Source organism: Leuciscus leuciscus, assembly GCF_965113295.1.
Source record: "Leuciscus leuciscus genome assembly, chromosome: 7".
In the NCBI taxonomy this organism is placed as follows: Eukaryota; Metazoa; Chordata; class Actinopteri; order Cypriniformes; family Leuciscidae; genus Leuciscus; species Leuciscus leuciscus.
Window position 1 is genome coordinate 40,734,352 of NC_138731.1, and position 21,524 is coordinate 40,755,875.

At 41.5% G+C, this 21,524-nt stretch overlaps 1 protein-coding gene across 1 annotated transcript; it reads right to left on the reverse strand.

The window, feature by feature from the left end:
- Positions 1-17,042: 17,042 nt before the first annotated feature.
- On the reverse strand, positions 17,043-18,443 carry LOC309503094 (zinc finger BED domain-containing protein 5-like; the record flags this gene model as incomplete). Its single annotated transcript, XM_082175782.1, has 1 exon — positions 17,043-18,443. The coding sequence occupies one exon, from the start codon at positions 18,441-18,443 to the stop codon at positions 17,043-17,045; it is 1,401 nt and encodes a 466-aa protein (XP_082031908.1).
- Positions 18,444-21,524: the final 3,081 nt, after the last annotated feature.

Here is a 21,524-nt window from a genome sequence, read left to right on the forward strand (position 1 = left end):
AAGGCTTATGCTTAAATCCTTGAAATTAGTTAGACAAATGTAATTTAAGAGCAGAGGTAGATGCAATCATATCGAGACAGGCAAATTAGAAGTTTAAATATAGGATAAGTAAGCTTTGATTTTTCTTTTCTTAAATGTAGTGGAAATAGCAATAATATAAAAATGAGTGATATTGCCCAAACATTTGATACTTCTCAAACCTTCAGGTTTGTGCATTAGGCATTAAACTTCTGCAATCAATTCAACCCAAACCACAGACTCTTATTCAAACCTTCACACTGCAAAGTGACTTTGAGTCTCTGTTGATTTTGATATTTGCATCACATAACCAGCTCCATATGTATGGCTTTTTCTGACATAGTAAACCTGCTTGGTAGCTCATACATTGTGCTGCATTCACACCATGTAATTGCCGTAATTTCGAGATGACGACATGTAACATTCTACTCTAAAATCTTCAAGTCCTCGAATTGGGAATTATGCATTTATGTGGCAACACTATTAATGCCTAATGCTGCTTTTCCACTGCATGGTACAGCTCGGTATAGCTCACTTTTGGGGGAGTTTCCATTGTGTACAGTACCTAGTACCTGATACCACCCGGCTGAGGTTCAAGCGAGCCGTACTGACATTCAGGTGTGACGTATAAACACTGCAGATTAGGGTTGGGCGATACTGCAAAATTCAGTAAATATTCAGCAAATACAGGTCCAGTATCGCCGATACTGATACCAATACTTTTTCATTTTAAAAGCATGCACTTGAACTTGCATGCAGTTTCCTGTGCTAGAGCAGTGTGTCATGATTTATGAGGTGAACGCATCATTAATATGCTAAATCTGAATATCTTTCATGACCACTAAATATTTTGTGATTTGTGCTCTCAACTCGCCGGCAATTATTAGTTAGTAACTTTTACCAAACTACCTTAATTATAGTAAATGCACTATTGTACACAAGCCTTTACTGTTCAAAAGTTTGGGGTCTGTAAGATTTTTAATTCTCTAATTAATAATAATATGATTACAATTTAAGATAGGCTATCTGTTTTCTATGTCATAGTAAACTGTAATTTATTCCTGTGATCAAAGCTGAATTTTCAGCATCATTACTCCAGTCTTCATGATCCTTCCTGATGAGAATTCATTTTAATATGCTGATTTGGTGCTCAAGAAACATTTCTTATTATTATCAATGTTGAAAACAGTTATATTCTTTTTTTGTAGAAACCATGATACATTTTACGCAGAATTATTTGATAAACAAAGTTGAAAGAACAGCATTTATATGAAATAGATTTTTTTTTAACAGTGTAAAGCCCTGTCACTTTTGATCAATTTAATGCATCGATCCTTGTTGACTAAAAATATTAATTTCATTTAAAAAATCTTACTGACATCAACATTTTGAACCGTTATGTACACTTTTAGTTTTTTTATTGCAAAATAACTCCTGATTGTTTCTCTGTCATCTAAGCAAGGCTTCGTTTCCCAAACGCACTGTGGGTCTGTGAGCTCAGCGAAGCACCAGCATCGAACGCTCTCTGTGATTGATTGGTTTCGACTTGTGTCCAGATGAATAGGAGAAATAGTTATATCCTACACAATTATTCGCTAACATTCGCTTATTTTTCCACTTAGAAGCTTATTTTACGCACTGAATTGCGTGCTAAATTAATAAAAAATACTGGTAAAAAACACACACACATTTGGATCGATATTTTTATGTGAGGATCGATCCTTTTCGATACCACGTCAGTATCAAAAGTATCGATACTTCAGGATCGATCCGCCCACTCCTACTGCAGTTCACCGCAGAGAGAAGTGTCACTACCAGCGTCATTGGATTTGGCGCAACTACAACGATCAGTCTATAATCCCACCCACTTTGAAGCGGTACTACTAAACTGCAGTGGAAAAGAAAACCCAGAGCCATTAAATATGGATATGTTTTTCAACGGCTATGAGCAAACTGAGCTAAAATAAAGCAAGCAGAGCCGTACCATACAGTGGAAAAGCGACTTAAATTAATCTGCAGGTGTTACAGCGGTCATGTGGTAGGCTACAAGAGCTTTTGGAAAATGTTCAGCTTACTAAATGTAATTTCGAGCACTATGAGGACATAAAATCTTGTAACTACTTTAATTATGACATGGCGTGAAAGCACCATAATTGCATTCGTGATACAGAGCACTCGCGTAAGAGACGCGTGAAACATGAGTCATAATAAAATTATCTCATATTTGCTTTTGGTAACACTATCAATTACATTTACGGTATAGGTATTGCAAACGTGATAGAGCATAACCTTTTAGCGCCACTCAGCGAACATTTCATTTCCAAATGGTATGATGTACAGCCAACACAATACAACATTGCCTGATTCACGTTCACCTCCTTAAGTTCAAGGTAAGGCAAGACAAGTTTATTTATATAGCACATTTCACACACTGTGGCAATTCAAAGTGCTTTACACAGAAAGGAATTAAAAAGCAAGAAAAATTAAAACAGTTATAAAAGGAATTAAAAGAGATAAATTATACAATTATAAAATGAAACGAAAGAGTAAAAAAGATGATACATAAATAAACTTCTCATCTGGCAAAACACCAGTGTATCAAATCTTTACAACTCCCAGTTTTACTCTGAGATTTCACTGTGTCTGTGGTGTTCTTTTGGCACGCCTAAGAAATCTATTGGAGGTCTCCGATGAACCCGATTTTCCCCTAAAATCGGACAGGAGGAGCTGTAGGACTGACTCACGGGGTAACCTCAGGTTCACTGTCCGCACCACAAAGATTTGTTCGGAAGCTCTAGGAATGGGATCGATCCAGTCCGCACCCCACAGAACCTTGAGTGTAATTACTCGTCAAACTCACTACTCCAAACCAGACCCACGTCATCAGCATGGTTTCATCTCTCTTACCCAATTCTCAGTGCCATTTGACTTCAGTTTAGAATCAAAAGGAGGAAGCTCTCCTTACTTGTCTGCAGATCTGTCGTCTTAGAGCTTCAGTGGCACATTCAGAACCTGACTGCCCTTCTTGCCCTAAAGGTGAAAAAATGACAGTCACCATAGGAGGAATTCACAGTCCTTGGACGTTTAGGTGAGGGCTCAACAGTAGACATGTCAGCACAGTACTGCTGAGATTCACTGTCATTTTCTCTGAGATTTTTCAGTGCTCCAAGACATCCCTGCACAACTTCAGCTGCACTGCACAAATCAACATGCTGAGACTGTAGGATGGCATTTGCTGGTTTTAAAATGGCGAGAAGATATACCTGAAATTTGCCAATTCACAAAAAAATGGCGTCGCTTCAGCTGAGAGAGAAGCCCGGCGGCTTCTTTTGCAAGGTCAACTAATGCATTGTCATCATTGGAAACCTTAAAAAGAACGTTAAGAATGACTTCCTCATTATCCACAGCATATTTCGTGACTTCATAATGAGTTGTCCAGCGGATTTCCAACATACAGGCAACTGTATCTCTGAGAGACAAAATTATGTCTGAAAAAGAATCTTTTGGCACAAGGTTCACTTTTAATTGCATATATGACAGTGAGGTGAAGCTGGTGGTTATAGCAGAGGATGTAGGGGATATTCCTGCCCAACCTTTGTTGTAATAAAGCCAGAACACCACCTCGCACCCGACTCATCACTGATGCTCCATCATAACACTGGCTCATTATATTATCAGCACTGTATGCACAGTATTGATGTAATCTGCATCAAGCTGCTGGAGTTCTAACAAGCCAATGAGATGTTCCTCTGGCGCACCATTGCACACAAAACTAATTATACAGAAATATATATATATATATACAGTAGCCTACAGGCCAAAAGTTTGGAAACATTACTATTTTTAATGTTTTTGAAAGAAGTTTCAAGATCAAAAATGCAGAAAAAAAATGTAATATTGTAATATTACAATTTAAAATAATTGGTTTTCAATTTATTATACTTTAAATTATCATTTATTTCTGTGATGCAAAGCTGAATTTTCAGGATCAGCATAAGGGACTTCTTTCAACAACAACAACAAAAAAAAAAATAGTAATGTGTTTGCAAATTTTTGGACCAGTAGTACTGTAGGCTACTATTATACTATTGCTGCAAAATTATCAAAAATGTTGAATTAATAAAGTCACCATTTTGCGTGTTGTTTGTCAGCCTACACTTCACATACTAGGCCTGTAGGCAAACTATGATAGTTTCAAATGGTAAACGGTGTATCAATATAGACTAAATACAAATGACTTGAATACTATACTTACCATTAATGCTACTTTTGGTGCTGGTTTTGTGTAGTGCTTTGTAGTCAATTAACATCCATTAGTTCAGCGATGCAGATTCAGATCACTTCATAAATGTAAATAATTCGTCTGTCCATGTAATTTTGTCCATGTAATTAAAAATATTAAATTAGACCGCCTCTAAATCTCTGAATGATGTGAACCTTGCTAGCTTATTTGGGAAGCTCTTTATATTGACAACATTTTTATTATATTGTGTTAAAATGTCGAGTCACTTGTAAGAGTCATTCTTTCTGAAAGAGGCTGCCCTCTGTTGGTCAAAGAGTAAAATATGGTACCAATATACTATTGTTTATTGTTATAAGTGAAGTTCCTAAACGTAATTTCGGGAAGAGTGAGAATTTAAGTGAGTGAGAACCCGGGACTGCCGGAGAATTTAAGCAGCCTTGGTAGAAAAGTACCACAACAACAGAAAGCACGACCACAGGTACAACAACTCCAGAAAGTACCACAATGGATACAGGAAATAAACATGTGATTGATTGCTGTCCTCACAAATCAATTACTTAAGTCAGTGGTTCCCAAACTTTTTCTGCAGGGCCCCCCTTTCTGAAGATAAGAATATTTTCGAGCCCCCCCACACTGACACAAACATACAAATCCTTTGTTTCTAAACTCCACTGGACTTTACTTAACATTGTAAGTCATACAAAATGGCAACTTCTTCTAAGGAAAAATTTCGTTTGGTCCCCGGGGGCCACTCCCCCCCCGCGCTGGGCCCCCCCAAACCCCAAAAAATGCAGTTTTTCCTAAATAACTACCTGAACCGTGGCACCGAGGATGAAGAAATTTTTATGGTATGTTGGTCTACTAGACTTTTACGGAAAAATTTCGTTTGGTCCCCGGGGGCCACTTCCCCCCCCCCGCGCTGGGGCCCCCTTAAATTTTTCGTCAACGATACCAGGGACACCGAAACACCGGGGAACATGAAATTTGGTGGGCATGTAGCCCCACTAGACTTCTAAGGAAAAATTTCGTTTGGTCCCCGGGGGCCACTCCCCCCCCGCGCTGGGCCCCCCCAAACCCAAAAAAATGCAGTTTTTCCTAAATAACTACCTGAACCGTAGCACCGAGGATGAAGAAATTTTTATGGTATGTTGGTCTACTAGACTTTTACGGAAAAATTTCGTTTGGTCCGCGGGGGCCACTTCCCCCCCCGCGCTGGGGCCCCTGTAAATTTTTCGTCAACGATACCAGGGACACCGAAACACCGGGGAACATGAAATTTGGTGGGCATGTAGCCCCACTAGACTTCTAAGGAAAAATTTCGTATGGTCCCCGGGGGCCACTCCCCCCCCCGCGCTGGGCCCCCCCCAAACCCAAAAAAATGCAGTTTTTCCTAAATAACTACCTGAACCGTGGCACCGAGGATGAAGAAATTTTTGTGGTATGTTGGTCTACTAGACTTTTACGGAAAAATTTCATTTGGTCCCCGGGGGCCACTTCCCCCCCCCGCGCTGGGGCCCCCGTAAATTTTTCGTCAACCATACCAGGGACACCGAAACACCGGGGAACATGAAATTTGGTGGGCATGTAGCCCCACTAGACTTCTAAGGAAAAATTTCGTTTGGTCCCCGGGGGCCACTCCCCCCCCGCGCTGGGCCCCCCCAAACCCAAAAAAATGCAGTTTTTCCTAAATAACTACCTGAACCGTGGCACCGAGGATGAAGAAATTTTTGTGGTATGTTGGTCTACTAGACTTTTACGGAAAATTTCATTTGGTCCCCGGGGGCCACTTCCCCCCCCCGCGCTGGGGCCCCCGTAAATTTTTCGTCAACCATACCAGGGACACCGAAACACCGGGGAACATGAAATTTGGTGGGCATGTAGCCCCACTAGACTTCTAAGGAAAAATTTCGTTTGGTCCCCGGGGGCCACTCCCCCCCCGCGCTGGGCCCCCCCAAACCCAAAAAAATGCAGTTTTTCCTAAATAACTACCTGAACCGTGGCACCGAGGATGAAGAAATTTTTGTGGTATGTTGGTCTACTAGACTTTTACGGAAAAATTTAATTTGGTCCCCGGGGGCCACTTCCCCCCCCCGCGCTGGGGCCCCCGTAAATTTTTCGTCAACCATACCAGGGACACCGAAACACGGGGGAACATGAAATTTGGTGGGCATGTAGCCCCACTAGACTTCTAAGGAAAAATTTCGTTTGGTCCCCGGGGGCCACTTCCCCCCCCGCGCTGGGGCCCCCGTACATTTTTCGTCAACGATACCAGGGACACCGAAGCACCGGGGAACATGAAATTTGGTGGGCATGTAGCCCCACTAGACTTCTACGGAAAAATTTCGTTTGGTCCCCGGGGGCCACTCCCCCCCCGCGCTGGGCCCCCCCAAAACCCAAAAAAATCTGTTTTTCCTAAATAACTACCTGAACCGTGGCACAGAGGATGAAGAAATTTTTATGGTATGTTGCTCTTAAGGGCCCACATCAACCTAGCCCATAATCACTCATTTGTGATTTGCGCCCCTCCCATAAAAAATGAAAATGCAATATTATTCTGCTTTAATCGCCCCTATCTTCAGTGGAGATGTTCAGAACTGCACCATATTTCATGTGTATGATTAACTTGACAACCTCTGGGGGTATCCTCTGCTAAGTTTTGTAGAATTTCATCCATGGGGGGGTATAAAATAAATTCATTTATGTGCACATTTAGTGACTGTACACTCATCGGCCTGTAGATGGTGCTGTTGAGCGAAGGGTTGCTGGTTTAGGATGATACTGTCACACACACACATGCAGGAATACAAACAAACGCAAGCATGCACACACACTGACATCCACACGCACAGACACACACCCATACACACACATACAAATCCACATGCACAGACACACACACACAAACACACACGCGCACACATGTACGCACACATACATACACGCACAGACACACACACACACACACACAGACACACACATACACAAACACACACACATACACACACACACACACACACACACACACACACACACACACACACACACACACACACACACACACACACAGACAGACATGCACATACTATTACTTTTTTTAGGTATATACATTGTAGGGACCCCTTAAAATATGCCTTACAAATACGCCTTATTTTGAAAATTGCAGAGTATTAAAATATATACTTTTGATATTTTGTTTATTTGATAATGTGATGTAACAAAATGTACCAACATTCTTTGTTTCTTTATCATTTGTACTGTTTGCCTTTACTCAAATGAGGTGTTCTGTTGAACTGAAGTGTTTTAATGTTGACCAATCAGCATTGAGATTGTTGAAAGTTTACGGACGCACGTTGCGTTAAGTTACGTGAAGGGGGAGGAGCATTGCACATGGCATGAGAAGACGCAATTTGGCTGCTTGTGTGAGAAGTGCGTCATTTTGGAGACTTAATATATTCTGTGTAATATAAGGCCCAAAGTGTAGAGAAACGACGTGTGGTTTATTTTGTTTTTGATATTTGAAGTGTTTTATTTTTGTATTTCTGTCATCTTCTTCGTGATCTTTGAGTCATGGCGCTGAGTCAAGATGTGCGTGATGAGGGCTTAACAGCTAGTGACATTCAAATTCATGGTCAATAACTGTGTCGAAGTTATTGGACGTTCGTGGTGGACTTCGGAATTCTTCCAGGACTGGAAAGATTGTGTGGTTAGTCGTCGTGGGACGTGGATCAACTGCATTCATCGCTATCGGGACTGCTTGTGTGAAACTGTTCGTATCGTAAGTGACTTCCCATTGCTTCTTTCGTCGGATGGACGTAAGTGAACTCATTTTTCGGATCTGTTAAATGTGCGGGAGTACATTGAATTCGTCAGCCGAGCCGTAAATGTGCACCAACGAACTGGGCCCCAACGATAACGAACGACCGTATGTTTGACTGCGTCACTGACTCGTGTATATTTGACTGCGTCACTGACTCATAACTGATTTTCACACTGAAAGGGAAAAACACTTATGTTGTGAATCGTGGGGGGGTTTTTTTTTCAAGTGTTTAATTGTTTTTGAACAAAATATTGTTTTTATTTTCCTTATTGCTCTACATGTCTCAGTAGAAAAGTGTTTAGCCTATATCTAACAGGGTTCTGAATTTGTCCACTTGTATGTTGCTGATTGAGGACAGTGTTTTAAAGTAGAAAAGGAAAAAGGTAAAAATGCAAGTGTAAAAACAAACATAAAAGAGACAAGGAACAGTTCTGAGACTGAACAGGTGATTTTGCATATTTTATTTACAAAAAAAAGAATAAGTAATTTACATACCATTGGGTATAAGTGTTTATCTGTCTTCATATATAAAAAAGGTGTTTCCTTGTTTTGTTTTCTTTTAAAGGGGGTTATTACATTAATGTAAAATAAATATTTGTTAGTTTTTTTTCCCTTAACATTTGTATTCTGGTATTTCTTTGGAGTTTGATAAGTTTATTCATTTAACAAGGTACTGATTTCTAGGAAACTATAAATAAGAATTATTTAATTTATCATTTTAGTAAAAGTATTGTGTAATTGGTATAGGGAAAAATACTTTACGTTAATTTGCATTGAAAGGAAAAATACCGGCCAAATTCACCATTCAACTGCCGGGAATCCAGGGTTTTCTTGATTAGGGAAATTTTAACTTAAATTAGTTGAGAAAAGGGTTACATTTTTGGAGGCACCGCTGGGATAATTTTTTTTTCTTTCTTTTTCCCTGTTTACCAGCGTCTATATTTTCTTCTAGAATTTAGTGTAGCGGTAACAGCTGATCTGAAAAACTATTTTTTTAAATTTTTGCCATAATACTAGTGACTTGCATTTACTTTCAAAATTATGGATCTGTCGCAGACTGTCGAGTGGAGCAGAGAAGAGAGTGTTGATGTCTCGCGTGCTATTGTTTTGAGCAATGTTCCTTTGGATGCCAGTAACGACACTATTGGGAAAGTGTTAAACACAGTAAAAGTTTTTGGTCGCACTAGAATACGTGGTCGCCGTGGTGATGTAACTGGCAGATGGTTGTTTATTTTAGTGGAGACCAGTGCTGACCTAGATCCTGATGTTATCCCTCCTGAGATAGGTATAGAAAATGAAGCTGGACCCTGGAGTGTGAACTTAGTGGGTAGTCTAGTAGCCCATGGTCCTGCCTCCGAAGGTGATACTTTCCAGTTCAAGCTGCAAGCCTTGTTACAGCAGAAGGGCAAGTCTATGGATGAAGTGAAGGCCATGATTGTGGAAAACCAGCCTCCTAAATCTGACATCAGTGTGGATCTAGTTGATGCCATAGGCAAATTAGTAGATCGGTGTAATCAGGTGTCTAGTGATGGTCCTAGTTACAGAAAACTGAGATTGTTCTCAGGGTTGAAACCTGTCCCTCCAGGTGAGGAAGAGTATGAAGTCTGGATGGAGCAGGCCGCTCAAATGATAAGTGAATGGCAATGCACCGAATCTGCAAAGAAGCAACGCATCGTTGAGAGTTTGCGAGGTCCCGCGGCTGATATTGTCAGGTTTCTTAAAGTGAGTAGCCCATCAGCGACTGCAAACGAGTACTTAGCTGCCCTTGAGACTGTATATGGAACTACTGAGAGTGGGCCTGACCTTATGGCCAGATTTCGCCATACCTACCAGGAAAGTGGAGAGAAACTTTCAGCTTTCTTGTACCGCCTAGATAAACTTCTCCACAGAGCCTTGTTGAAGGGTGGGATTGAGGCAGCCGGTATAAATAGAGCCAGAATGGAGCAGCTGATTAAGGGGGCTCTGACCAATGATATGGTTGCTTTGCGAATGAGAATGACTCACACTCTGCATGATCCCCCTTCTTTCTCACAGTTGATGAAGGAAGTTCGAGAGGAAGAACACTGGGTAGCTGCACGAGAGAATGTTAAAGCTTCTGTTGCTAATGTTGCCTCTCCCCACGTGCCTGTGCCGCCTGAATTACAAAGCCTGAAGAAGGAGGTTAAAGAATTGTCTACTCAGGTGAGTCAACTGTTGAGCGTGGCCACTGTGACCCCTGCCTCTGACCGTGCCCCACAGAAAATGCCCAGTCAGACAAAGGAAGCTATGAACCAAGACAGTGCCTACAAGCCCAAAACTTCCAAGTTAACTCTGCCTGCTATCTTCTGTTATAACTGTGGTGAAGATGGTCATAAGAAGTGGGAGTGCAAAGGACCTGAGGATCTCAGGAAGGTAAATCAGAAGCTGATGAAAATGCACCGCTTACAGGGAAACTTCAGTGGAGCTCAGTGACGGAACGGCACGGAGTTCCAGATAACCTACGTTCCACTCATGTTTCATTTCTGCTTGATGTTGGCCAGCCACAATTGCCTGTAGGTTTAGTAGGGCCTGTCTCTGAGGTGCCTGTTCAAATTGAAGGGATTTACGCAAAAGCTCTTCTTGATAGTGGCTCTCAGGTCACTCTATTGTATCGGAGTTTCTATGACACGTACCTGAAGCACTTGCCTCTTCAACCTGTGGAAAATCTTGAGATCTGGGGTCTTAGCTCGCATAAATATCCGTATGATGGATACTTACCCCTCAGACTTGAATTTACTGAAAATGTGGCTGGGGTGCACCAGGTGGTTGACACTCTCGCAATCGTGTGTCCAGACCCTTTGAAAAGAGAGGGGATAGCCATTTTGGTTGGGACCAACACTAGCTTAGTGAGGAAGCTGCTTGAGTCTTGTCGTGAACAGGCTGGAGAGAAGTTCCTGAACGTGTTGACTATGCATCCTGTAATACGAGAAGCATTTGAGTCTATTCAGCAGACAGACGTGTGTCAGGGTGATCCAAACAAACACGGAACAGTTTGGTTTGTGAAGAATTCCCCTGTTGTCTTGAAGCCAGGTCAGGTTATGCAACTCCCAGGTCTACCTAAATTACCCAGTCGGATGACAGAACCTTTGTTGTTAGTAGATAAAGCGGAAGTTGATGATACCTTTACTGTTGACTTGCAAGTGAGACCTGAAGTTCATTCTGCATCCATTGTGTCCAGCCGACGGGTCATGGTGACTGTCAGGAACACGTCTACAAGAGAAGTATGGATAAAGCGAGGAACTCCTCTTGCTCATGTATTTCCTGTGACCATGGTGCCGCAACTTTCCTCCAACCGACAGTCACAACAAAGTAACTTGTCACCTACATGTTTTGATTTTGGAGATTCTCCGATGCCGGAAGAAGCAAAACAGAGTTTGTGTGAGGAGATGATGAAGAGAAAAGAAGTGTTTTCCCTTCATGAGTGGGACGTGGGCTGTGCAAAAAGTACCATGCATGAGATTAGGCTGAATGATTCGCGTCCTTTCAGAGAAAGATCTAGACGTCTCGCCCCAGCTGATTGGGAGGATGTGAGGCAGCATCTACAAGAACTTAAGAATGCTGGCATAATTTCAGAGTCCCGAAGCCCCTACGCTTCGCCCATTGTAGTGGTGCGTAAAAAGTCAGGGAAGGTCAGAATGTGTGTGGACTATCGGACGCTCAACCAACGGACCATACCAGATCAATATACCGTACCCCGAATTGAAGATGCTCTTCACAGTCTTGCTGGGAGTAAGTGGTTTACTGTTTTAGATCTGAGAAGTGGATATTATCAAATACCAATGAGTGACCCCGACAAGGAAAAGACCGCATTCATCTGCCCTTTGGGTTTTTATGAATTTGAGCGTATGCCCCAGGGTATCTGTGGAGCACCTGCCAGTTTCCAGAGGGTCATGGAGAGAACAGTAGGAGACATGAACTTCTTGGAGGTGCTTGTGTACTTAGATGACCTAATTGTTTTTGGGCGGACTCTTGAAGAGCACCAACAGCGGCTGTTGAAGGTTTTGGATAGGTTGAGGGATGAAGGGTTGAAGATCTCCCTTGATAAGTGTCAATTCGGCAGGACATCTGTGAACTACGTGGGACATATCGTTTCACAGGATGGAATATCTACTGACCCTTCAAAGATCGAGGCTGTGGTATCCTGGCCCAAACCACAAACAGTGACAGAGCTTCGAGCGTTTTTGGGATTCTGTGGATATTACCGCCGTTTCGTGAAGGATTTCTCAAAGTTGTGTCGGCCCCTAAATGAACTGCTGCAGGGGTACCCATCCTCTAAAAAGAAACATAACAACTCACCTGTTTGTAATGCCAAGCCGTGCTACAAATTCTCTGAACCTTTTGGCTCCCGATGGACTGCTCAGTGTGACACTGCCTTCCAAATACTCAAAAATTGTCTGACCCAAGCTCCAGTGCTAGCCTTTGCTGATGTACAAAAGCCTTACGTCTTGCATGTGGACGCAAGTCTGGATGGACTTGGAGGAGTGTTGTATCAGGAGCATGACAAAGGTCTCCGCCCGGTTGCTTTCATCAGTCGAAGTCTTTCTCCTTCAGAGAGAAATTATCCTGCGCACAAACTGGAATTTCTAGCTCTGAAGTGGGCAATTGTGGACCGACTGCATGACTATCTTTATGGTGTCCAGTTTGAGGTTAGAACTGACAACAACCCTCTAACCTATATACTGAAGTCAGCAAAACTTGATGCAACTGGTCATCGTTGGCTGTCAGCCCTCACCACCTACAATTTCAGTCTGAAATACAGGCCAGGCCGAAAGAACGTCGACGCTGATGCCTTGTCCAGACGTCCACATATTCACCCAAATGTTGATGATGAGTGGCAGGAAATTCCAGCGGCGGGTGTCCGAGCTCTTTGTCAGGAAATGTCTGTGGAGAGAAGAGCAGGTTGTGTATCTTATCCATGTGTTGTGCAACAGATAGGGGCCCATATGTCTGCTGTTCCTAAGGCTTATTGTCAAACTACTACATTGGTTGCTGATCACTTACCTGAGCTTAGTCCAAGTGAGCTCCAAGCTGCCCAAAGAAATGATGCATGCCTGGGAGAGGTGTGGGAAGCTGTCTGTCATAAGAAACCTGCAAGTAGTGTCCATCAAAATCAACCTGAGATGAAGTTGCTGAAACGAGAATGGGAGAAGTTGTCAATAGATAATGGCTGCTTGTACAGAACCATTAGGCTGAGTGACCAAAGAGTAAAGCGACAGCTTGTTCTTCCCAAGCAGTACCACAGCATGGTGTTGAAATCTTTGCATGACGAAATAGGACATCTAGGCTTTGATAAGTCTTACAGTCTGGTCCGTGACCGATTTTATTGGCCACACATGAAGCGTGATGTAGAGGCCTACTGTAAAACATGTGACCGCTGCATAAAGAGGAAAACGCTGCCTCAGAGAGCTGCTCCTTTGTCCCACATGCAGAGTTCAGGGCCTATGGATCTTGTATGCATTGATTTTCTTACCATCGAAGCAGATTCTCGCAATGTGTGTAATGTTTTGGTGGTCACGGACCATTGCACCCGTTATGCGCAAGCCTTTCCCACCAGGGACCAAAAAGCTTCTACTGTGGCAAAGACTCTTTGGGAAAAGTATTTCATCCATTATGGCCTTCCAACTCGAATACACTCAGACCAGGGCAGGGATTTTGAGAGCCGGTTGGTGTCTGACATGTTGACAATGCTGAATGTGAAGAAGTCAAGAACCTCACCTTATCACCCACAAGGTGATCCTCAGCCGGAGAGGTTCAACCGGACCTTGTTGGACATGCTGGGTACCCTTGAGCCTAGTCAGAAGTGCCAATGGAGTCAGCATATAGCTCATCTTGTCCATGCATACAATTGTACTGTCAACGAGGCCACTGGTTTCTCACCATATTTTCTTATGTTCGGCAGGGAGGCCCGATTACCCGTTGATGTATGCTTTGGAGTTTCCCCTGACAACACCTCGCCTGTGTCATATTTGAAGTATGTGGCCAAAATGAAGCAGGAATTACAGGCAGCTCATCAGTTGGCTCAAGCTACTGCTCAAAAGATGAATCAGAGTAACAAAGAGCGGTATGATCAGAAAGTCCGTTACCATAGTCTGAATGCTGGAGACAGAGTTCTGATTCGAAACCTTGGCCTAAAGGGAAAGCAAAAGCTTGCAGACAGGTGGAGTGCTAATCCTTATGTAGTGGAGGGTCAATTCTCTGGCATTCCTGTGTATCGTTTGAAGCCTGTTGATGGTAAGGGGCCAGTCAAAGTCCTGCATCGAAATCATATCCTGCCTTTGGGACAGGCAGTCAGGCTACATACACAGGCAGACATCATGCCTACTCCATCACCTAGAGCTTTGAGGCGTAGGAGAGCAAAGGAGAAGCGGAAAACTGCTGAGTTAGCAAACTCTCCTCTTGTAGTTGATTCCGTTCCAAGAGAACGCCGTTCTTCTGATTCAGAGTCTGAGTTTGGGTTTTATGTTGAGGATGTGACAGATATTCCTCCAATGGCAGAGATCCAGATTGAAACCCCTGTACGAGATGTAGAATGCTCAGAGTCTTGTGATTCTCATAGTAGTTCCGAAGCACTTATAGCTCCATGTCAAAGTGAAACTTCTGCTGTTCAGCATGAGCCTGATGTTGAAAGGGTTGATGTGACTGACGATGTAATGGCTGTAGGTCATGATAATGCTATGCAGACTCCAGCTACTAGTGGTGAAGGTACTGAAGTTCAGTCAGATGTGGTACCTCCTGTAGTACGAAGATCCTGTAGGGAGAGAAAGCTTAATACCCGATTTACATATGATACATTAGGAGAGCCACATACTGAGATTGTTGCATCAAAGCGATGTAGTGTTAATGTAGCAGCTACCAATGCTTTGTATTTTTCTAGTGGCTACAAAAGTTCACATGCTTGGTGGTGCAATGCGAATGCATTATGCAATGTGTGTGACAATATTCCCACACTTGTACCAATTAGTCTTAGCCCTGTCTAAAAACATGGTCACTCCTTAGATGGTGTGGGTGTTTTCTATGACCAGCATGGGGGCATACTGGACTTTTGGTGGGGGGAGTGTGTAGGGACCCCTTAAAATATGCCTTACAAATACGCCTTATTTTGAAAATTGCAGAGTATTAAAATATATACTTTTGATATTTTGTTTTTTGTTTATTTGATAATGTGATGTAACAAAATGTACCAACATTCTTTGTTTCTTTATCATTTGTACTGTTTGCCTTTACTCAAATGAGGTGTTCTGTTGAACTGAAGTGTTTTAATGTTGACCAATCAGCATTGAGATTGTTGAAAGTTTACGGACGCACGTTGCGTTAAGTTACGTGAAGGGGGAGGAGCATTGCACATGGCATGAGAAGACGCAATTTGGCTGCTTGTGTGAGAAGTGCGTCATTTTGGAGACTTAATATATTCTGTGTAATATAAGGCCCAAAGTGTAGAGAAACGACGTGTGGTTTTTGTTTTTGATATTTGAAGTGTTTTATTTTTGTATTTCTGTCATCTTCTTCGTGATCTTTGAGTCATGGCGCTGAGTCAAGATGTGCGTGATGAGGGCTTAACAGCTAGTGACATTCAAATTCATGGTCAATAACTGTGTCGAAGTTATTGGACGTTCGTGGTGGACTTCGGAATTCTTCCAGGACTGGAAAGATTGTGTGGTTAGTCGTCGTGGGACGTGGATCAACTGCATTCATCGCTATCGGGACTGCTTGTGTGAAACTGTTCGTATCGTAAGTGACTTCCCATTGCTTCTTTCGTCGGATGGACGTAAGTGAACTCATTTTTCGGATCTGTTAAATGTGCGGGAGTACATTGAATTCGTCAGCCGAGCCGTAAATGTGCACCAACGAACTGGGCCCCAACGATAACGAACGACCGTATATTTGACTGCGTCACTGACTCGTGTATATTTGACTGCGTCACTGACTCATAACTGATTTTCACACTGAAAGGGAAAAACACTTATGTTGTGAATCGTGGGGGGGTTTTTTTTTCAAGTGTTTAATTGTTTTTGAACAAAATATTGTTTTTATTTTCCTTATTGCTCTACATGTCTCAGTAGAAAAGTGTTTAGCCTATATCTAACAGGGTTCTGAATTTGTCCACTTGTATGTTGCTGATTGAGGACAGTGTTTTAAAGTAGAAAAGGAAAAAGGTAAAAATGCAAGTGTAAAAACAAACATAAAAGAGACAAGGAACAGTTCTGAGACTGAACAGGTGATTTTGCATATTTTATTTACAAAAAAAAGAATAAGTAATTTACATACCATTGGGTATAAGTGTTTATCTGTCTTCATATATAAAAAAGGTGTTTCCTTGTTTTGTTTTCTTTTAAAGGGGGTTATTACATTAATGTAAAATAAATATTTGTTAGTTTTTTTTCCCTTAACATTTGTATTCTGGTATTTCTTTGGAGTTTGATAAGTTTATTCATTTAACAAGGTACTGATTTCTAGGAAACTATAAATAAGAATTATTTAATTTATCATTTTAGTAAAAGTATTGTGTAATTGGTATAGGGAAAAATACTTTACGTTAATTTGCATTGAAAGGAAAAATACCGGCCAAATTCACCATTCAACTGCCGGGAATCCAGGGTTTTCTTGATTAGGGAAATTTTAACTTAAATTAGTTGAGAAAAGGGTTACACATAAACACGCAATACAGCCAAATTACTCCACGTCATTTATTTTTGTGGAAAGCCAGTGCAGGCCTGAGCGGCGGTCATATTTTGTACCGCGATGCGGTACATCTAGTTAAAAGTGACACTGCATCATGTATCATAAAATTTTACCATGTAATGGTGTTCATGGCTTTCAACACATCTTCTTATAAACTCCATTCCTGCATGAAAGTGGCCTTTTACACTTTACCAGCTCTCTGAAGAAAATAACAAAATCCTGAACATTTAACTCTGCAAAAACTGCACCTTTAATGTCCACATCTTTTCAGTGACTGGTGTGGGCTTGCTTCATGCTGCAGATCTTCTCAAATCGGGGTTGCAGCTGTGAGACTGCTACTCTTAGTTCATTTTCAATATCCAGCTTTGATCTGTATTTAGTCTTGATGGAGGCCACAGCAGAAAAACCTATCTCACATAGGTAAGACGTGGCAAATGGAAGGAGTGTGGCCAGAGCTCTTTTACCTAGCAGTGGGAAATCTTTCTCCACTCCAATCCAAAATGCAGCTAGTGTCTTAGACTTAAACTCAAGCCTCATTGTTGAATCAGAGGTGACATCAATGAACTGTTCATTCTCTGTAGTGCTGAATTCGGCAGGTGGTGTTGCACTGAAGGGGTCTCGGATCCAGTCATATTGTGTAGGATCCTGCACTGGGAAGTACCTCTGGAAATGCTTTTGGAGGGCAGAGATGTGAGCTTTCATGCATGGGATCACTGTGTTCTGCAGCTTGTTGACCTCAATGAATGACTTCAGGTTCTCAAACGAGTCTATATTTCCCTCTGTAACTCGCTGCTCCCACATCTCAAGCTTTCTTGTGAATGATGTGATTTTATCTGCCAGATGTGGAAGGTGTGTGTTGCTGCCCTGCATCTGCAGATTTAGCTCATTGAGTTTTTGAAACATGTCACTGAGGTACGCAAGTTTCTTGAGGAACTTGTTGTTGTTAAACTTGTGGGCAAGTTCATTTTCCTCCTCCTCCAAAAAGATGCGGATCTCATCCCGCAGTTCAAAGACCCTGGATAAAACCTTCCCACGTGACAGCCATCGGGACTCGCTGTGAAACAGAACAGCTGTGTGGTCGGAGCCCATTTCCTCACACAGTGCAGAGAAAATACGTGCTTTGACAGGTCGTGTTTTAATGTGGTTCACTGTAGTGATGACATCCGTCATAACATCGTGCAGGTCGGGACTCAGCTGTTTAGACGCCAGCGCCTCTCGGTGTATCATACAGTGTGTCCACTGCACGTTAGGGGAGATGCGCTTGATGAGCGCTTGCAGCCCCCCTCTTCTCCCAGCCATGGCCTGAGCCCCGTCTGTGCAGATCCCCACACAGTCCTCCCATTTCAGATCGGCCTCTCTCAAGTAAGTGTCAATTATTTTAAACAGTTCGTCTGCAGTGGCTCTGCGCGTCACTTGTTTGCAGAAAAGCAAATCCTCCCTCAAATCATCGGCATCAATGAATCTGACGTATGTTATCAATAAGCAGTCTTTATTACTGTCAGTCGCCTCATCCATCTGCAGAGCAAAGCGTCGGTCCCGTATCTTGTCATTTAGCTGCTCTTCTATGTCTTTTGACATATCATAAATACGCCTTGAGATAGTATTGTTTGAGAGAGGAATGGCCTTTAGCTTGCTGGCAGTGGCTTCGTCGATCATAGTTGAGACCATGTCGATCGCAGAGGGAAGTATTAATTCCTCGGCTATAGTGTGTGGCTTTTTACACTGAGCAACTCTGTAGGCAACTTTGTAGGATGCGAGTTGAGCATTTGCAGGCAGGGATGCTGCTTTAGTAAAGCGACTCTGCTGTGCATGACACTGTGTGAGTTTTTTTCTGAAGAACTCCACCGGCTTGTCTTTGTGCTCGGGATGTGTTGTCTCCAAGTGGCGTTTTAATTTGTTCGGCTTCAGACTGTCGCAAGCTAGTATTTTTAGACACACAACACACTGTGGTCTTTCCTCCTTACCCACTGTTGTGCTGGTGAAGCCGAGTGCGAGATATGCCTCGTCATATTTTCTTGTCTTTGCTTTTGAAGTTGCTACATTTGGTGAAGATTCATCATCTGGTTTGCGTTTAGCTGGGAGCGCTGTCACAAACTTGTCCATGCTGTTATGCTAGCATTGTAACTAACCCGGGAAGCCGTAGCCGTGCCGCGCCCCCCCTGCAATACCTCCGCGCCCCCCCTAGGGGGCGCGCCCCCCAGTTTGGGAACCACTGACTTAAGTAATGTTAAAATCAGATACTCTAAGACTTTTACTCAAGTGGTATTGGAATTGGTGACTTGTAACTTGTAAAGGAGTCGTTTTTGCTGTAAGGTATCTGTACTATTTACTCAAGCATGGTTTTCAGGGACTCTTTCCACCTCTGTGCAATATTCACATTGGTTCTAGTTTTACACTTGTGTCGTAGGTCAACCAGTGCATATACAGAGCATTTGTACACTGCATACAGTAAACATGCTGTGTTCTGTAGAAAGGATGGTTATCAAAGATTCTTTTGTGAATGTGCAATCAGAATGATCATAAATACAAGTGTGCTAGTTAAAAATTGGACATGAATGCCCCCTCAAGTTGTATTGACCACTGGGAAACAGAGATAATTTTGATTCCCGAGATGGATGGATCATAAACTTCAACCAGCGATCAGTAACTGATCGCTGCTGTCACTGTGACTGCTATTCTGTATTAGTTTTCTCCACAACAGCTACATCGCTGTTTTGTTGTTAAAGTAGTGCATATTATTTACATATATGAATAATCATTTGAAGTAGGCATTGTGTGTTTTATACACAGTGAAAATATCCTGTATTTGACCGAAAATCCATCAGCAAGCTGGTCAGTGTTTATGGTTGTCGGGCCGCTAAATATCATTTTGGCTTTAATGAGATCTTCCCAATAAATAGGCAAGAATAAACCAATTGTCACTGTGAGTTGCTTCATCTTACCCACAATTCTCTGATTGACAGCGGCAAAGCAAACCATCTATAGTCACAGCGGTGTGTTGTTCTAAGTTTGACACTAGAGTGTGCTGTGACTTTTTTTTTATTTTTTATTTTTTACAAAATTGATTTGTGTGGAATACTATGTAGTTTGGGATATTTGCTGTATTTAGGACAGTCTCCTAACATTAGCTGCCACTTTATAGTCAGTATTTCAGTAAATTCTCAACCTTTATTAGAAAAGTCAAGATTCAGAAAAGAACTGTGACTCATTTTTCAATCCATTATTGAGAATCATTATGAGAACGAATTTCAGAGTTTCTACAAAAATAGAGTTTCTACTTATGTTTAGTTTTGTCTTTGTTTCTCTCACTTCGTCTCACTTCGTCTCACTGTGTAGTGGTATCATCTGTACACATTCTGTTTTTAATGTGTAATGTGTTTAGTTTAACGCTTCCCAGACAGCAATAGTGTCGGCCCAGATCCGGCCCACATCTGGTGTGTGTGGAAATTTCACAATTAAATACAAAGAAACAGCAAGTAACACATTGAATTACACATTACATTTTGAAGTAGAAAGACTGAAATAAGCATTTTCTAGTAAAATGTACTCCAACAATATTTCTTTTATTTAGATTTTAGATTATTTTTTTTTATTTTTTTTTATTTTTTTTGTGTACATCAATTCTCTAATTATTTTATCATTTTGTTATTATAGGATGACGAAAGAGTTTGAACCAGAAATAAATAAAACAAGCATTTGTGACAACATGCCACAGTCGTGGCTACAAGGTGTTGTAAGAAAGTTACAGAAACAATTTACTTTCTAGTTGGTTATTATTGTCAGACAGACTGGACAATATAAATTCCACAGCTAATATTAACACGTTCTCCCATAGAGACTCACAGGTGACTGAAGACAGCAGCACACTTCAGTGCATTTAGGTTTCTCAGAGCTTTCTCATGTCTCAGTTGTGCCTTCTTTTATTTCTCCTTAGGAATTTTAGGAGAAACATCTGAGACACTGTTGATACTAAGAGATATTTGAGAATCACAACCGAGTCTCCTATATATTTTTAATTATATATTTTGGTGAGCGAACGTTTTAACCATGATGGACTTCTGTTGACCTGCACTGTATTTCTCTCGTAATATAATATTCCAGTCCCTCCTAAAGATTACGCTGTATTTGAATGCTGTCTCATCTTGGTTAAAATACTTCATAAAAATATTAACGTCTTCAGCTCTCTCTACATTCACTGGATCTTGTTTATTCTGTAGTCATATCTGTTTCTCTTTACCCAATTAATAACAATATCAATGTGTTTGGGCTTTGTTTTAAAGGGATATCGTCTCCTATTACTATTGTTTTAGAATGACTGTGATGGTCTGATGTAGAAAACTAACATAGTTGTTAGTCATATAGTTGGTTCTGTCTTGGATTTGGACCTGTTATCGTTACTTCTAGGTCTTCCGTGTAAATTAATCTCCAATAAACATGCTAGATGATTTTTTTTTACTTGTTAGGAAAAATATTTTGATGTCTTGTATTAGGGATAAATCACCCTCTCTAAAAGGCTGGCATAAACTTTTAAGATTATTCCTTTGGAGCTCCTGATTCACTCCTCAACAGATTTTATTTATTTTAAATCACATACGGACCCCATTTCTTATTGTTGATATATGTATTTATTTTGTGTTGTCATACTTGATGCTGTTATTATTAATTTTCCCCCTTTACTGTGTGTTTGGGCTATGTTTGATTGTTATGTTTAATATATTTATATACCGGATATGGGGACAAAACGTTCCC